General features: G+C 39.9%; 1 protein-coding gene across 5 annotated transcripts in view; it reads left to right on the top strand.

Moving 5' to 3' along the window:
- Nucleotides 1–18441, top strand: part of pik3c2b (phosphatidylinositol-4-phosphate 3-kinase, catalytic subunit type 2 beta) — a 218279-nt gene extending 199838 nt beyond the window's left edge. For 4 of the 5 annotated variants that reach the window (XM_048553065.2, XM_059653333.1, XM_048553064.2 and 1 more), the window contains 6 exons: nt 2613–2737; nt 3199–3310; nt 11125–11206; nt 13585–13691; nt 14244–14369; nt 15342–18441. In XM_048553065.2, the coding sequence (XP_048409022.1) occupies nt 2613–2737; nt 3199–3310; nt 11125–11206; nt 13585–13691; nt 14244–14369; nt 15342–15536 (747 nt within the window). In that variant the 3' untranslated portion in view covers nt 15537–18441. Of the gene's footprint in view, nt 1–2612; nt 2738–3198; nt 3311–4639; nt 5201–11124; nt 11207–13584; nt 13692–14243; nt 14370–15341 lie in introns of those variants that run through there. The other variant, XM_048553067.2, reaches the window with a different exon arrangement.
- The last annotated feature ends 277 nt before the right edge of the window (nt 18442–18718 follow it).

Raw genomic sequence — 18718 nt, forward strand, 5'->3', positions numbered from 1 at the left:
TCACCACCGAGTGTCCCAAACACGGCTCCAGGGTTTCTGCAGTGTCTCAAGGAGTGCCCACTCCAGGTACAGCAACGATAATGCTGATGCTGCAGGAGATCCTGGCTCCTCACGTTGTTGCTTTCTTGCTGACACATCACCAAGAGTCCCTTCTCCAGGCCTACCAAAGTCAGGAGTTCCCACCTTGACACCAACACCACGTCAATCAACAACCCGTCACTGCCTTCAAAATTCCCTGCTGAATTCCAGGCTTACTGAAGCCAGGATTGCCCGCTCCAGACACTGCCACCCGTGCAGCTGACCCCTTGCCATTGCTGCCAAGAGTCTAGTCTGCGGGCCTACTGCAGTCAGGAGTCCCCAGTGCAGGCACTATGATGTCAGGAAGGTGAAGACGAGGAAAGGAGAGGCAGTAAAGGATATAGCTGGTCAGCAGTGAATGGGCTCTGCCATCTTTTGATGTTTTCAGATTTTGTACTTTGCTAAAGATTCTTCCACCAGAAGTTTCTTGCCATCTACCATATCTATTCTTAATTATCTTGACCAGCACAATAGATTACTCTTTTTAGACTTAGTACTCAAGGGAATACAATATTCTGCTCCAGTTTTTAATGTTTTTATGCCCTGGTATCATTTTGGTCAATATGTGCTGCATAAAATATCATTGCTGATGTGCAGAACCCACAAGTGAATGCAGTACTCTAAATGGGGTCTGACCAAATTTTTCTATGACTGTAACCTTATTTTGTACTTTAGAGTCTTTGAGATCAACATCAACATTGTTACACTTCCTTTTAAATGTTCCCAGGCCTTCAGAGATTTCTATGCTTGGATCTCTAAATCTGTTTATCCACACTTCCCACCTTCTCGCCATTTAGAAAATACTCTGAACTATCTTCCTTCAGTCCATGGCAAATGACTTCTGGTTGAATTCCATCTTCTATGATGTGTCCACTCACATTCCTTTTGAAACTTTTGCTCCCATTTACGCTAGTTATTGTAACACCTAACTGTGTTATCAACAGATTTGGTTGTGTGACTATTTCTTAACCATTAAATGTCTGAAACAGAAGTAGCCATAGACCATTCAGCCCTTCAAACATGTTTCACCAAACAAGTTTGTGCCTGACCTGATATAGACCAAACTTGCAATTTCATGCACAAAGCCCTTGACCCCCTTGTCTAACTTGGTCTTGAATATATTTAATAACCCAGCCTCCACTACATGCTAAGGGAGAGAATTTGAAATAGTAACAACCTTCTAAGAGAAGGTTAAGTCAGGAGATCCCTTATTTTGAAACTGTAACTTCTGTTCCAGATTTCCTCACCTGGTGGGGAGCATCCTCTGCATCCACCCTGTCAAATCCCCTGAGAATCTCTATGCCATAAAATGGTCATCTTTCATTCTTCTAAACTACCATGAATAAAGGTCCAACCTATTAATCTTTTTTCTCATAAGATAAGCCCCTTTATCTCAGTTTTCAGTTTAGTGAACCTTCTGTGAACTTCATCCTCCTTTAGAAGGTGACCAAAACTCCACACTATAATTTAGGTGAGGTCTCATCAATGTACTGTACCATATAACAAGATTTCCTTACATTTATACTCCATTCCCTCCTTTTGCTTAATTTAGAAATAATATGAGATGCCTTAAATAGGTTTTCCTGGGAACACCACAGATCAAAAGCTACCAACCTACAGTAGATTGTTCTATTCCGATACATTGTCTGTTACATCTTTACTTGTTCATAATGTGTGTGATCAAGACTGACCTCCTTCTGTCTACAATCTCAATCGGAGACAACAGTTTTCTTTTGTTTGTGAGATTGTCAGCATTCAAAACTGTTTCGATCCAGCTGGTTATGAAGGCTGTATCAATCTAAGAAGTGTTAATCTTTGCAAACCCGTCGAAAGTGGGAAATTGGAAAATTTATAAAATGGTATGTTTGAACCCATTCTGAACATATTAAAATCTACTTAAAATATCAAAATTAATACCTGTTACGGGACAGGCTTCAGTTAGCATAATTGCTGTTTAGTTGCTACTACCACTTGCTCAGTTTTCAACTATATTTTAACCTCTGTACTTGGAATTTAGACTTGGCACCCATCCAGGAATTAACTCTCACACGTAGTAGCTTTCCATTGGAAAGTATACGAATGACTCTGCTTTACAAATTTCTGGTTTTCAAACTGTAAAGATATTTCTTGGCTCCCCTGTGGATTGATCTACTTTGCCAAACAAAAATGAGTATTTGTACCATCTGTCCTTTGCTGATCTTGAGAACTTTTCTTTACTTGCAAGTAACTCTCTATTTTCAAACTTTGAAACTATGCAGCCAGGAGAGGTTGCGAATATTTCACGTGTTCTCGATGCATTTTTGCGATGACTAAACGCACATGCATAAGAATGTGACAATGAAAACAGAAATTGCTGGAAAATCTCAGCATCTGTGAAGAGAAACCTTTCAGGTCTAGTGACCTTTAATAGGATGCTACCATTGATTAAATGGAAAGCTGTGTCAGCTTTTGGAATCTACTGTTATTGTCACAAACACAGGTTTTGAGGTGTTGCAGGAAAACCATGTAACTGTGTTCACATTCCGTATCCACAGGCCTATGTTGTGAAAGTTGAGCGGGAGGGACAGCATGATGCTGCATTCATACTGAGGACCTTTGAAGAATTTAATGAACTACATAATAAACTCCGGCTACTTTTCCCTTCATCCAAATTGCCAAGGTAGGACATTAGAAGGATTCTTAGGGGCATTGAGAAAAAATATAGACACTTGTCTGTCCTAAATCATTCACTGAGAAATGGAAAAGGTAGAGATTAAACATTAAAGCTGACATTTAATTTGGATAAAAATATATTGTTATATGCGTGCTCAAAAATTAAAGATCGCTAGTTGGGTTGCAGACCAATTATGTCTCAAAATGTTCCTGAAAATGCAATTTTTGAAGTGCAGCAACTGTTATCTCTTCAAATACAGGACTAAATAATCTTTGAATCGATAGAGAATACTAGGAATATAAAGCACCTGGAAAAATAAACAAGTCTTTTTGTTTCTTAAATGAATGAAATTTTTGAATTAGCGTGCCTCTAACATTTCTTATGAAGGTTTAAGAAATTTTTCTGAAATTCTGTTTACCCTTTGTGAAACCAAGACATTAACTCACCAAATTTGATTCTGCCTCTAGCTTCCCAAGCAGGTTTGTGCTTGGCCGAGGAGAGGCGATGGCCGACAGACGCAAAGAGGAGCTGGATGGTTATATCTGGCACTTAATCCACTCTCCTCCTGAAGTGGCTGAGGTGAGATTGTCCTTTCCAATCAGCAAATAGTAGAAACAAACAGGTTGATATTAATTTGTGTTTGTGGCTGTAAATATTTATGTGCACACGTTGGTATCTGATATGAGGGAGAGTGAAGGTGGTGAACAATGGATTGAGGAAAGCAGTCATTAGGGTCAAGGGTCAACTGAGATACAGAAGGTTCAAGGAGGTGAATATTTCACATGTTCTCTTGATGCATTTTTGCGATGACTAAAAGCTAATTTTTTTTGGGAAGGTACAGCATCAACCTGGATGGGGAGGCGGCAAGGAGGAAGATAAAGAAGGAATAGGGAACTAATGAGAAGGTTCAAGGAGGTTTATGAGATCAGTTTGAGAGTATTTGGGAGGTTGGACTATGATAAGAGATTGGAGATAATTTTGAGGGCAGCATGGTGGCTTAGTGGTGAGCACTGCTCCCTCGGGCGACTGTCTGTTTGGAGTTTGTACGTTCTCCTGTGGATTTCCTCTGGGTGCTCCAGTTTCCTCCCACAATGCAAAAATGTGCAGGTTAGATGGATTGACCATGCTAAACTGCCCACAGTGCACAGGAATGTGCAGGTTATGTGGGTTACCCATGGGAAATGTAGGGTTACAGAGTAGGATAGGGGTATGAGGCTGGGCGGGATACTGTTTGGAAGGAAAATGTGGACTCGATCGGCCAAATGGCCTCTTTCCACACTGGAGATTCTATGGTTCTATGTGTGGGAGACAGAATTCAAGTTTTAGATCATCAGAAAAAGGCTGTACAATCAAAGAAATGGGTTGCATTGCTGAATACATGGATGCAAGTGATATAACTGGAAAGCAAGGAGGAAAAGCAAAGTGTATGCAAAGGTTAGGAAGAGGATTTTTAAATAAAAACATTGCATAATTGATAATAGTTCATTTAAAGGAAAGATTATTCTTGGATTTACTAAACAATGGGAATTTATCAGTCAACAGAGTGATGAGCTAGTAAAATTATTTAGGTAAAATCATGCAATAGCTTGCTAAATGGTAAAAAGAAAAGCCCTTCTATTGGTATTCTAAATGAAAGAACTCAAGAAGAGGCATTAGTTGTTTAAGATTTCATATTGCTTTCAGGCTTTATGAATACTTATTATTCACTTATCGAATTTGCTACACAGAAATTTAGTGATGTCGTTTCTGCAATGTCATCCCCACAGTACTGTCAGATAACATATATGCCATTTCACTTCTCAGAAGTCTTCTGACTCAGCTTATTTGTCTCTTATTGCTGTGTCATCGCAGTCAACATGTTTCAATGATTGCATTTATAAAATGATAGATCTTGACTTTTTGCTTCAGGTTACACTCGGTTTCTCCCCACAATGAAAGAGTGGTGAGTTGGGGAAAACACTGGAAAATATCTTCATTAGAAGAAACTGAAAAATGATTCAATGTAAAATACTTATTGGACAATGTATAAGAGACACATTTTGGTAGAACTTGCACTCATCAAGATGTTCACAAGAGTTCCAATATAAAGGGGAGCAACATTTTATGATGTATGAGAAGAAAGTGCTGATCTACATTGATATTTTTGATCGCAAGATAAAAAGCATTGACAAAAAATGTGTCTTTTTATTCAGCAATACTTGATATAATACCCAATGTACAGATATCTGATACTGGATTCTAAGAGTGGGGATGACCAAAGAAAGACTTGTTTATCTTGAGCCTTTTGTAACCTCAGCACATTCCAAAGCCAGTTACAGCCAAAGTATAACTAGTGTGATTACAGGAATTGCAACAGTCAGTTTGGGTACAACAAGCTCCCACAAACAGGAGTCTGCTAATAGCCATATAATCTATTTTAATGATTGGTTCCACAATAAATGTTGGCCAAGACATGAGAAAGAACCCCACTTCCCCAACCCCCACCCCGTTCAGAAAAGTATTGTAGGATCTTTAGCACCCAGCTGAGGGGTAGACAGGGCCCATGTTTAAAATCACTTGCAGAAAATGATGTCACTGACAGAACTGTATTCTGTCTGGATGACATGGAGAGTGTCAATTCATTTTTAAAGTGTATATAGAGAAAAGAAGTGCTAGATTTTATTATGGGAAGGAAGAATAATTTTGAGGAAAGTACAAAGAAATAAAATAATGAAAACTGAAAGACATCCAATCGTAAAAGAGATGCGCAAGGCAAGTTTTCCACACTAAGGGTGGTGAGTGCCTGGAACACGTTGCCAGAGGAGGTGGTGGAAGCAGGCACAATAGCAGCATTTAAGAAACACCTGGACAAATACAGGAATAGGAAGGGAACAGAGGGACCCTGTAAGTGAAGACCGTTTTTGTACAGAAGGGCAAAGTGTTTTGTTGCAGGCTTGGAGGGCCAGAGGCCTGCTCCTGTGCTGGGTTGTTCTTTGCCCTTTGTCATGCCGTAAAGGCCCACTGAGGGTGTGGTTAAAAAGACAGGGACGTGTGACAGGTGAGCGTTTGTCGTTTCCAGCTGTGGCAAAGCTGCCGGAGGTTGTATGTGCCTCATTTGGTGGAACTGCAGCCTTTGATAACTCCATCTTGTGGTAGAGCTGCACCTGAGAGTGAGTAGCTGCTCACCTTAATGGGAAATACTGTCGGAATGCCATCTAGAGGCAAGAGAGAAATGGTGCCAGGATCTGTAAAATATACATAATTGTAGATTTGTTTTTACTTTTTATATTAGATATGATATTAGAAGTGGTTTGCCACATCCCAGGCAGCAGCGTACTATCTACACAATACCAAGCAGTAACACACAAAAGTTTCTGCAACAATCACTTTCCAAACCATTACCTCTACTGCCCAGAAAAACAAGGTCAGCACTCCTGAGAATGCCAAAACTCTGCAAGTTTCCATTCAAGCCAATCACCACCCTGAGTTGGAATTATGTCACTGTTTATTTACTTTCGCTGGATCAATATACTCGAGCTTCCTCCCTAACAGCACCCTTGATGATCCTTCACCATGTGGACTGCAGCAGTTCAAGAAGGCAGCTCACCAACAATTGCTGTAATATAATCTGGGATGGGCAATAAGTGCTGACCTAGTGAGTGTCACTCACATCCCATGACTAAATTATAAACACATAAATTAAAACATTCTAAGAATATTGAGTACTACTCAGTTACAGCCTGAGACTAACAATTTTCCAAAACACAGTTCGCTTAACTCTAGAAACACTAGCATTCTGGCTGAACAAAGCTTATGTTTACTTAATGACACCTAGCCATTGGAGCAGTTCCACTTTAGCAGAATTAGACATAATTCAATCTGTGCTTTAGCAATGCTGACCTGACAAAACTTGTACAGCATTCGGTTTATTGTAAGCAGTGCCACAGGGAATCTACTCAAATATGTGTGTTATTTTTCAGTTAAATTTACGGCATCACTCGGGGTATCAGAGACATAAAAACTAAGGCATTTTTTGATGTCAAAATGCATTTAATGACCTAAGCTGCCCGTGATCCAAGATTAATTTGAAGGATGTGGCTTATTCAGACTACTATACACATATTACACAAACAATAACTTTGAAAAGAAGATCGCTCTTAAATATTACAATTTATACTTACTCAAATTTAGATTTCCAGTAAGTACGCTAACTAAACATAGTGGCAACACAGCCATAGAGACACTGGGCCAAACTTTTTGATGTTTAAATGCTGTGCAAGTCCCAACATGCAGAAACACCAGGGTATTGCCCAGAAACGTTCAGCTTCCAATGGACAATCCCTCTATACTCTAGTATCATCAGTGAATTTCTCCAGCTGTGCGTTAGATTTGGAGACATAGGCTGGATTCACTTGGCTTAATGGAATAAGTAGCCTTGGAAATGTTAGATTAAAACCAAATGTAACTCCTGGGTAATCATATATTCTCACCAGATCCTACGATTGCTCACCACAACTATCTCCCCGACCACCTTTTCGCATAACAAAATCAAAATGATAAGGCATGGGAGAAGGACACTCCACTTGTCTTGGCTCTGTATCAATTACCCATTTAGTCCCACACCCCAATACGTTCCCCTCAGCTCTACATATTTTCCCTTTCATTTTCACTTATGTATGTTCTATGTTGAAAATGATAATTGAATATCCAGCCACTGTTTTGGACAGTGCTTTCCAACCTGCACCATAAAACCAATTTTTGTCATCTGACTCCCCACCCCTAACACAAATGCTTTTGCCAATTACCATAGCTTTGTCCTCCCCTTGCTAACTCTTTCCACTTGTGGAAATAGACTCTCCCAACCCACTATGTCTAGTCCTAACATCATTTTGAAACCCTGTATGGTGGTAAAAAGTGTGTAATTTATATTTATTAACTTTTATTTTACTTAAGATTTCAGACTAGTAGCATAGGCATATTAGTCTATTTTTAATGGAAAAGAAAGGTTTAATAATTAACCAGGCCAATCTTTTCAAAGCCATGATTTCAAACCAGTATTTGTTAGAGTCAGAGGGTTGGAAGTCTCCTGGAGAGTTAATGGAAGTGTGCTTATATCATGGGTTTTACAAGACAAGAAGAAAAAGAAATATCCATTAGCTTAGTGGAATCAGAATTAGCAAGTTTTAAAAAATAAATGTGTTAAAGTTTTCTGGCTTTGGTTTAGAAAGAGACTTGACTGAAGTCATAGAGTCAAACAGCACAGAAAACAACCAGACAGCCAAATCAGATCTAGTACCATTTGCTAGCATTTGGCCCATATTCCTCTTTACCCAACCTATTCATGTACCAACTAGATACCTTTTAAATGTTGTAATTGGACCAGCCTCTATCACTTCCTTTGGCAGCTTGTTCCATATGCGCACCACCTTCTGCATGAAAAGGTTATCCCTCAGGTCTAAATCTAAATCTTTCCTCTCTCACCTTAAACCTATGCCCTCTAGTTTTGGACTCCCCCCCCCCCCCCCCACATAGGAAAAGGACCTTGACTGTTCACCCTATCTGTGCCCCTCATGATTTCATAAACCTCTATAAGGTCACCTCTCAGCCTCTGAGGGGTAAAAAGCTCCAGCCTATTCAGCCTTTTCCTGTAACTCAAATACTCCAGTCCCAGCAACGTCTTTGTAAATCTTTTCTGCACCGTCTCAATTTTAACAAAATCCTCCCTATAGAAGAGCGACCAGAATTGTACAGAGTATTCTAAAAGTGATCTCACCAATGTCCTATACAGCCGCGACATGCCATTCCAACTCTGTGTTCTGACTAATGAAGGCGAGTGTGCTAAACACCACCTTCACCAACATGTCTACTTTCAAGAAACTATGCATTTGCATGCCTAGGTCTCTCTCTTTAAGTGCTACCCTGGTTTCCCTTACCAAAATGTAACACCTACTTATCACAATTAAACTCCATCGTCCACTCTTCAGCCCAATGGACCATCTGATCAAGGTCCCATCTATGTGATAACCTTCTTCACTGTCCACTACACAACTTTTTTTGGTGTCATTTGCAAACTGACTAACCATGCCCTCTCTATTCACGTGCAAATCATTTATGTAAATGACAAAATGTAGTCCCAGCGCCCAATTCTTGCGATCCACTGCTGGTCACCGGCCTCCAGTCTGAACAGCAACCCTCCTCTGCCATCCACTATCTCCTAAAACCAATTTTGCAGCTCATGCGCTAGCTCCCCCTAGATTCCATGTGATCTCATCTTACTAACCAGTCCACCATGTGGGACATTGTCGAAAGCTTTTCTGAAGTCCACACAATGTCTACTGCTCTGCCTTCATCAGTCTTCTTCTTTGTCACGTCTTTAATAAGCTCATTCAAGTCAGTGAGAAACAATTTCACACATACAAAGCCGTGTTGATTGTCCCTAATCAGCCCTTGCCTATCCAAATGCATGTAAAGCCTGTCTATCAGGATCCCCTTCAACAACTTACCCAACACTGATATCAGTCTCACAGGTAAATAGTTCCCCAGTTTTTCTTTACATCCTTTTTTAAATAACTGCACCACATTAGCTAAGCTCCAGCTTTCCAGCACCTCACCTGTGGCTATCAATGATACAAATATCTCAGCAAGGGGACCAGCAATCTCTTCCCTAGCTTCCCACAGAGCTCTGGGCAACACCTGTTCAGGTCCTGGGATTCATCTACCTATATATGTTTTGGATCTCCAGCAGCATCTCTTCTGTAAATATAAACTCTTTTCAAGACATCACTATTTATTTCCCCAAGTTCCTGAGCTTCCATGTCCTCCACAGTAAATACTGACACAAAAAATTTGTTTAGCATCTCTTAAAATGATTTGGAGATGGTTTGTACAGAGCAGTTGAGGGAATAGGTTTTTTTCTGTAGGGAACTCAGTTGTGCGAGTCAAAGGAAAATGTTTTTCAATTCACAAGACATTAACTGAGGTGAGGTTTAAAAAAATGTCGTCAGATCTTCAGACTGGGAAGGAAATTTTCTCTGGATGTTGATTAACTAAGTTGTTTTGTCAGATGTTTGAATATTTTTAAACTGCTACGTGCCAACAGCTATGTTTTATTCCTTTTTTTGTTATTTTGCAGAATAAAATTCTGTTTTATTGTGAAACTAAATCCGCAGCCTAATGTGTTTCTCCTTTAGCAAAGAGATCACCATGTTAGATTTTTCATTTATCAAGATCAAACTTCTAAAACCTGAGATGCATAGCAGAAGTATTTCTGGATGTGAGTTTGCTCGCTGAGCTGGAAGGTTCGTTTTCAGACATTTCGTCACCATACTAGGTAACCTCATCAGTGAGCCTCCGACGAAGCACTCGTGTTATGTCCCGCTTTCTATTTATTTGGTTAGGGTTTCTTGGGTTGGTGATGTCATTTCCTGTTCTTTTTCTCAGGGGATGGTAGATTGGCTCCAAATCAATGTGTTTGTTGATGGAGTTCTGGTTGGAATGCCATGCTTCTAGGAATTCCTAGAATAATGGCATTCCAACCGGAACTCCATCAACGAACACATTTGGCTCCAAATCAATCTACCATCCCCTGAGAAAAAGAACAGGAAATGACATCACCAACCCAAGGAAACCTAACCAGATAAATAGAAAGCGGGACATAACACCAGCGCTTCGTCGGAGGCTCACTGATGATGTTACCTAGTATGGTGACGAAACGTCTGAAAACGAACCTTCCAGCTCAGCGAGCAAACTCACATCCAGAACCTCAACCTGAGCTACAAATCTTCTCAAAGCTCGCTAGAAGTATTTCTGAAAAGAGCTGCAACATTTATTTAAAGCCTTACACAAATAAAGGGAAATGAAGACTTGTCACATTACATCTGTATTTTTGCCAGTGGCTTCAGTCAAATTATTCCATTGCTAGTCTCTCAATCCAAGTACAATTTGCATGGTAATGGACGATTGTTCAGATATCACAATAAATACATTCCATTGTCCAACACAGCGTGAAACAATGTCACTATGACCTGTGGGTTATCAGCTAATTAGAATGCAGCACTGTCACATGTTCCCATCACAGGAAGTTGCTGCTAAAATGTCATCTTAATGTTAAAACCTGCCCATTCAGGAAAACATTCACTATGAAAGTAGAGGAAATCACCTCCTCGGAGCACTGGGATGGTTAAAGCAGACAAAGTTAGATATAAGGAGTCGGGGAGCAGTTGAAGATGAGTGTTTTAACAGAGATATGGTGATGGGAGGGGAGAAGCAGATTCTGAACCCAGTTATCAATTCCCTGTGCAGCCGTAATTTTCCCTACATTGTTTCAGCCTGGACAGATCAGGAAAGCTACCCTTTGATTACAGTAATTACATAGCACTTGAATGGAAATAATCATTGTTTTTTTTCTCCCCAAGTGTGATCTGGTCTACACTTTCTTCCATCCACTTCCAAAAGATGACAAGTCCACAGCTGGAAATACAGCTCCAAAACCAACAGGTGTGTCTCCATTTCCATATCACACAGATTTCTTTATTACTCTTGGAGGCTTTAATCTTCCTTTTCTAGTACATAGTGAAACAAAGCCACAGGATGTCAATTACATTGTGATGTAGAAAGCTGGCACTCTGAAGCAATGCTGTGGATAAAGGTTTGTGCACATTATCCCCTTGCATTCCAGTTCTAACCTGTTAAAGTGCCAATTCTGTGTGCAGCAAGGTAGTACCCTACAGTCACACTCAGGCCTGTATCAGAATGCCATCTTCTCTGTCTTTAAATGGTACAATTATAATGTCAAATCTCCACGCTGTACAGATCCATTAATTTCATTCTTTAGCAACATCAATCACAGCAAAGGCTAGGAATCCCTGTTATCGTTAATGTGATGCTTTCACCAACTCTACCTTTTCCCAGGAAGGCTTCCTTGTCATGGACTACAAATGTACATCTGACAGTGTCTTCTAGTATATGAAGTAAAGCCTTGACTTGGCTGGTATCCTGTTTCTAAGTTTCTTCAGCGGAAATTGGAACATGACATAGCTTAGGGCCCAGGAAGATAATGGAACAGCATCCTGGGGATTATACTTTGATGCGATAAAGGTTAATGGGCAAAGTTTCAGAGTGAATCTGTGACTTAAATCTCAAAGAATGGATTGGTTAGCGAGGCAATGCATTAGAGATTAACGTACAGCCATTTAATGTGGCTGGAAATGGCTCTGTGTGTCTTATAACTCCCGCATGGCTCTCAGAAGCAGAAGACGGGATTTGTTCCCCAGGAGGGGATTAGCTTGCGAGATTTAATATCTCATTCGATCTTCCCTCTATTCCTCACATTCCTATCTCTCCCTCCTCCTATCGTCCCACAATCCTGAAAGATGTCCAATGGTGGAGAGATTAGAATCAGGGATGATCAAGAGGTCGGAGTTAAAGGACTGCAGACATTTCAGGGTTGTAGGACTATAGGAGGATGGAGAGATAGGAATGGAAGGAGGGTTGAATGAGGAGATGTTCAATCTGGGAAGGCTGTTCTACTCCTGTGGGACAAATCCTATATTCTTCTCAGAGCTATGCAGGAGGTATGTGAGACACAAAGCCATTCCCAGCCACACTAAATGGCTTCACATTATGCTCTAATGCACTGCCTCAATAACCCATCCATTCTTTGTGATTTAATTCACTGCTTCATTCTGAAACTTTGCCCATTAACATTTATCTAAGAAAAGCATAATTCTTTGTATGCTGGAAATCTGAAACAAGCACTCAGTATGTGGGAGAAACTCAGCAGGATTGGCAACGTCTGTGCAGAGAAATAGAGTTAATATTTTGAGTCTGGTGTGACTCTTCATCAGAAAGATTAATACCATTTCTGCAGTGGCCTGTTTTTGCACTACCTCAGTTATTACTCAATGCCATTCTTCTTCTTTCTCCAATCTCACTAACTCTTCAATAAACCAAAACTGAAACTTCAGCCAGGTTTTCCTGTAACATCACATTATGAAAGACAGTTGGTTACTTATGAAATATTGTTAAATCTGGGAAGTGCTTATTAGTTTCAAGAATACGTTTCTGTTCTCATATGCCAACGCAGGCTGCAGTCCAGTGCCTATGCTAATGATCCCAACATAAAATCAGTAACAGTTAAAAGAAAGAGGAGTCAAAAGTAGACCACAAGATTTGAGCTTGCTTTATCATTCATTGAACATTATTTACATGCTGTTGTTTTTGAGGCATATTCCGTTACAGCTGCTGACCTCAGTTTATTGTTATTTCTGGCTGCACTCATGTCTATATTTAATGAATAACCCCTTCAATGCCTAATGCTCTGATGTCCTTACGCCTGTGAAACATTGTAAAACCAAGAAATCTGGTTGCTAGACATCTGAAACAGAAATTGCTGGAGATACTCAGCAAGCCTGGCAGCATCTGACAACAGAAAGCGAAGTTAACATTTTGAGTCTAGTGACTCTTCAGAGCTTGTAACCGCTGTGATACTCTACAAGTCTGGCAGCTCTGAAGAACGAACAAAAACAGAAGTTGCTGGAAATGCTCAGCAGGTCTGGAAAATCTATGGAGAAAAAAATCAGAGTTAATGTTTCAGGTCCGATGACCCTACCTCAGTAAAAGCTCTGAAGAAGGGTCACTGGATTCAAAATGTTAACTCTGCTTTCTCTCCACAGATGCTACCAGACCTGAGTTCCTGTTAATTAATATTTGGATTAGAAAAGCTTAGAAAGACAGATTCTGATCAGATTTTAAGTTACTTAACACATTGGGTGTTGAACAGTCTTTACAGTGTTCATAGTCACTACTTGTCTGGGGACAATTCATTCAATATTCATATTCTCATACTTCTATACTTAATTTTCATTTCTCCAAAGACGTCCCTCCAACACCACCAATGGGGAAGGTTGGTGGAGAAGTAAAGCTATCCATCTCTTACAAGAATGACAAGCTTTTTATCATGGTGATGCACATTCGAGGCTTGGTAAGTATCTCTGGCTATAAATTAATGAAGGCAAAAGGTCAGAACAGGTTACTGTCTGAATAAAATAGATACAGTTTAAAGCCTTTTTTAAAAAAAGTATAAGGAAGATCTTTTGATTTCTCTGAAGTTTGACATTTTGCCAAAATGTTCTTAGTTGGTCAGTATTTAAGATCATTCCAAGTTGCTGAAGATCTGATGTTTTCTGACGTGGATCTGATTTACTGCCAAGTATATGGACTGCATATTTGTGTCCTCCAGACACCGCGTGTGAACAGGAACAAACTGGATCCCATGTTGGCATTTTAAAATTCTTCGCAAGGCTAATCTTCCCCTCTAAGGCTTTTCACATTGTTGCTTCGAGCAACATAATGATTCATTTTGGGAATCAAATGCCTCTTCATTTCTCATAGTTGAAGGATCTTTGTGGGTTATAGTCTTTTTATTAATCGTCCGATTGGTGTTTCCCGTGTTATATTAGACATCTCTGCATCTCAATTAAACAGGGTTTTACCAACTTCAATGAGACTAACTGCATCATCTTTGTTACCACAGGTTTTGCAGGATGGGACTGATCCAGATCCTTACGTGAAAATTTATCTACTGCCGGATCCTCACAAAACAAGCAAGCGAAAGACTAAAGTAGCTCGAAAGACTTGTAACCCAACATATAATGAAATGGTAGGTGTGTTGAATATTCCAAGAAATACATGCAGTGGAGACAATCAGGTAGAGTTCCTGTGAGGAAGCTAAAAGCAGGATGCTGAAGGGCCAGTTTGCGGAGGATCTTTGGAATCATGCAATTAAAATGCTGTCACAAAGTTGAGAAAGACTGGCAGGTTGTCCAGGTTTTAAGTTCAATCAACTGAATGAAATGTCAGTTTTGTTTATTTGTTTATACACTTAATTTGTGACAAATAATTAAACTGAAATTAAAACTGAAGTGATATAATTAATACCTTCCTTCTAAAAGTTGTGAATAAGTTTAGCCGAATACTGAGTACATGTGTTATTGCATGTCTGTAACACACATCAGCACAAAGTTGCATCCCTGTCTCCAACCATTTAGTTTCTTTTTGTAGATTTCTTTGGATTAACTGCACATAACCAAACTCTCTCTTGAACAAACTGGCACCCAGTTAACTCATAAAAGTAATTTTGCTCTCCCTTGACAACCAAAGTTTAAATCTGAAAGATCATTGTCACCAAACAACTCAGTCCTTATCTCTTGACCCTTATTCAAATGATAGGCATTCATGTAGGCTGCAGGACAGGCAAGTGGAGACTATTCCACCATTTGTGCCTTGTAGATGGTGGACAGGCTTTAGGGAGTCAGAAGACCATGAGTTACTCGCCACAGCATTCCTAGCCTCTGACCTGCTCTTGACGCAACTGCAATTATGTGGTGAGTCCAGTTAAGTTTACGAAAGTAGAGCATTTCCTCACAGAAACTGTATCTGAAGAAGTTTAAAAGAAACACAGTAGAGTAAAGATAGCCACTGGGGAAGCGAGGATTGGAGAATTAGGTTAGGGGGCATTGTATCCATGTGTCTCAAAGAGATGTGACAAGAATGTGTCTTGCTGAAAAATAACATCGCTGAGTTTGTAAATTACGGTCTGAGCATTGAAAAACAATTCCTATTTGTCTTCCAGTTGGTGTACGATGGTATTCCTAAAGGAGATGTTCAGCAGCGTGTTATTCACTTGCGTGTGCTAAGCGAGGAAGCGTTCCGGGAAAACATAATGCTCGGCGAGGTGTACATTAACCTCAAGGACTTCAACCTGAACCAGAAAATTGTTGGCTGGTATCACCTAGGATCGACGACTCCCCTAGGCACTTTGTTCTAAGTATTTTAGTGGTGTCACTAAAGGCTCTCTGTTGGACCTCAACTGAGGTGTGGGTTTTCAGAGGTTTAGGGGAGAACAAATAACAAGGAATAACCAATTGTGTTTCCTTTGTTTCATTTTTATTTGAGAACTGACTTGATGAGGAGGTTAAGCTATTCAAACATTGTTTTTGAGCCTCTTCATTTTAGAACGTGTTGAAAAGACATTACCCTCAAACTCGAGGATTATTGGGCATGATGTTGCATGTGTCAAGAGCTGCAAACGATTTGCTCCCAAGTTGTGTATTATTACACGATGAAAATGAAGGTAAATATTTGAACTGTTTATATGCTTTTAAACTGTGGTGTGGGCGACCATGTCGTAATGAAGGACCGACTCCCAATTTTTTTTTGCACTAAACACAAGCAACAAGAGGAAGGGGAAACCCTTCAGGAATTTATCAAACTGAATGAATAGGACTGTAGCACAACGGGGAGGTGAGTGTCAGCATTCGGACCATAATTAGCTCATTCAAGTGTTCTCACTACCCTAAGTCTGTCTCATGTCCCCACCTGGGATGTGTGTAGCACATACCTTTTGTGGCTTTTGGATGTGAATGAAGCCGTGTGATGCCAGGGAAGTGGTGTGTGGCCAAATTTCTCACCCTATTTAGGAACATGTGAGCAGGAGTAGACTGTTCAGCCCCTCAAATCTTGTTCCATCTAAATGACTTCCAGCCACACACAACTTATTGGGGTAGTGGTTAGTCTTTGCTAAGCGTTAAACGATCAAAATCTCATCAACTGTCTGTTAGACTACTGTCTGATTTAAGCTTTGAAGGCAATGGAATGGCTTATCATGTGGGGTGTATAATAAGCAACCTAGGTGATACTGTGCAAGGTGTATATTTACCTCAATTTCACTGATTTTGTATTAGGTTCAGAGTTGGAAGAGGAAGGAGCAACTTTTCATCAGGGCAGGATCATGTTCGGTCCAGCATTAATCTTGTTAATACTGAAACTGTCATTATCTGAACAACCATCAAGTTATTTGCAGGAGCTTGTATGGTTGTGCTGCAAATGATGCAGCTCAGGGAGTTAGTGGTATGTTTCTTGCATTAAAATGTTGATGCTGCATCACCTGATTTGTCAGGTGGTCAAACAGCTGAGGCACCAGAGAGACAAAAAAGGTTTCTAGTTCAATCCACGGTCAATGCTGAGTTTGTTGGTTTCAGTTGGGGTAGCAACTGAGGTTGCACAATTGACTTGCGTAGCTCTGGGAAGGGATGGGTATCGGGCATGGTCTAAAGTCTGACTTCTCGTGAATGATTCTTAAATGAAGGGAAGTGCAAGTGTATACTGGAGAAGATAGGGTCAGTTTTCACTGCTCAACCCATGGTCAAACAAAACCCTTCCAATGCTCACTACTTATGTATGAGTGCCAACATTCACAGGCCGGATTTGTATAATTCAGAGGTGAAGCATTGAAAGCAATGACCATCCATGCAGTCTTTCTCTCTAATAACTAACAGATCTCTTAAGGTTACATCAGATCACTGTCATGATGGATAAATTACAATAGACTTTATCATTATCACAGTGGAATGAGCACACATTTACGTTGACGTTGCTTTGATATCTAACCTTCCACATTTGATTAGATCCTGGTAGACTGAATGTAGTTGCAATTGCAGCATGTGATTGTGATCTGTACCACTTGAGCATTGCATTCTGTATCACTAGACATCCTGTTTTAAAATGATCTGGAATATTTTCCTTCCTAAAGTCTATTGTCAGGAATGACACTGTTCCATGTGCCTCCCCTTCTCTAGCTCTGTTTTGTATAGGGGCCACTACTTCAAAGGTGTGCTTCCACCTCAGTGGAGGCAGACATACATTGTGGTACATGTGGAATAGACTGAGAAATGGTAGGAAAAGCGGATATGGAAGGAAACATTTGGCCCCTTGTGCCTGTTCCATCTTGCCATTTGAATCATACCCAGTACCTATGTTGTTTCCATAAACCTTCATGCTTTTATCGAACAAAAATCTATCTTTTTGAAATTTTCTTTCCACAGCCAGCCTCAACAGCACTGTTTTCATTACCTTTTATGTACCTAATATCGAATGTGAAACAGTGGGGCAAATAACTGCTCAGCTCGACGCTACATAGTGCAAACTCTGTGATCTGGCCTTCACATTTTAGCAGCAGTTGTTACATTTAGTTTCATTTAAAACAAGATGCTATTGTTTCTCTGGTCATCTTGACCCTTTTCTCCTTCTTGTAATATGGAGAAATGTAATTGACAAGTGCCAACAACATTTGAACTTTTTCCTTTAGAGCAGCTAACCTTCATTGACTCTCTCACATTTGATGGTAAAGGACAGATGAATAGTTTCATCGATGAGAACAAAACAATATACGTGATGGTGTCATAACTAGAATAAGTGTGGCCCCTTTATATTGTAGAATGTACTGAGTAAGCTGGATCTACTGTTAGACACAATACATGATCTACAGACAAGGTAACATTTGTTTGGTCTGATTCTTCATAAGGGATTTAATTCCCAATTGAATTCAACTGGACTGTTAATGTACCCCTTTCATTGCACACAGGACAGTTGTAGGTGTTGAGCTTGGCCTTGTTTCTGTTGACCAGCTGCTCTCCTCACTTCCACTTCACCTCCCACTTGCCCTTTTTGTTTCACAGCTGCAAAAGAAACTTTGTGAAATTCCCATGCATTGTTTCAGTTTACCTTTGTACATAAAGGAAAAGCACCACAGTGGCCAACTGTCCTTTTTAATTAACTGTGGTGGAAAATATACTGTAAGATTTGTTTGCAAATCTTTGTTGCCTGTAAGTAATTTACTTTTTTTGATTGATACACAATACTGTTGTTGAATATTTAAAAAATGTTTAAAAATTCTTATGCCTTGTCTGATTTTATTTTCCCCCTCAACTATCCTAAGAAATGTTCATCTCAGTTTCACTACGTTACACGCTGGAATATTCTGTACTTAAAGACAACAATATCGCTCCAGGTCCCACCAAGTTTGCAAAAGGAAATGTTTAGCAACCAAAAGGTTGCATTTATATGGTGGCAAAGTTATATTTACATAACACCTTATAAAATGTTCAATTGTCAAATAAAATTTGCTGATCTCAAGAAGCAGATATTAAGACAAGTTGGTCAATCACCTGT

Source organism: Stegostoma tigrinum, chromosome 21 (genome assembly GCF_030684315.1).
Source record: "Stegostoma tigrinum isolate sSteTig4 chromosome 21, sSteTig4.hap1, whole genome shotgun sequence".
NCBI classification, from domain to species: domain Eukaryota; kingdom Metazoa; phylum Chordata; class Chondrichthyes; order Orectolobiformes; family Stegostomatidae; genus Stegostoma; species Stegostoma tigrinum.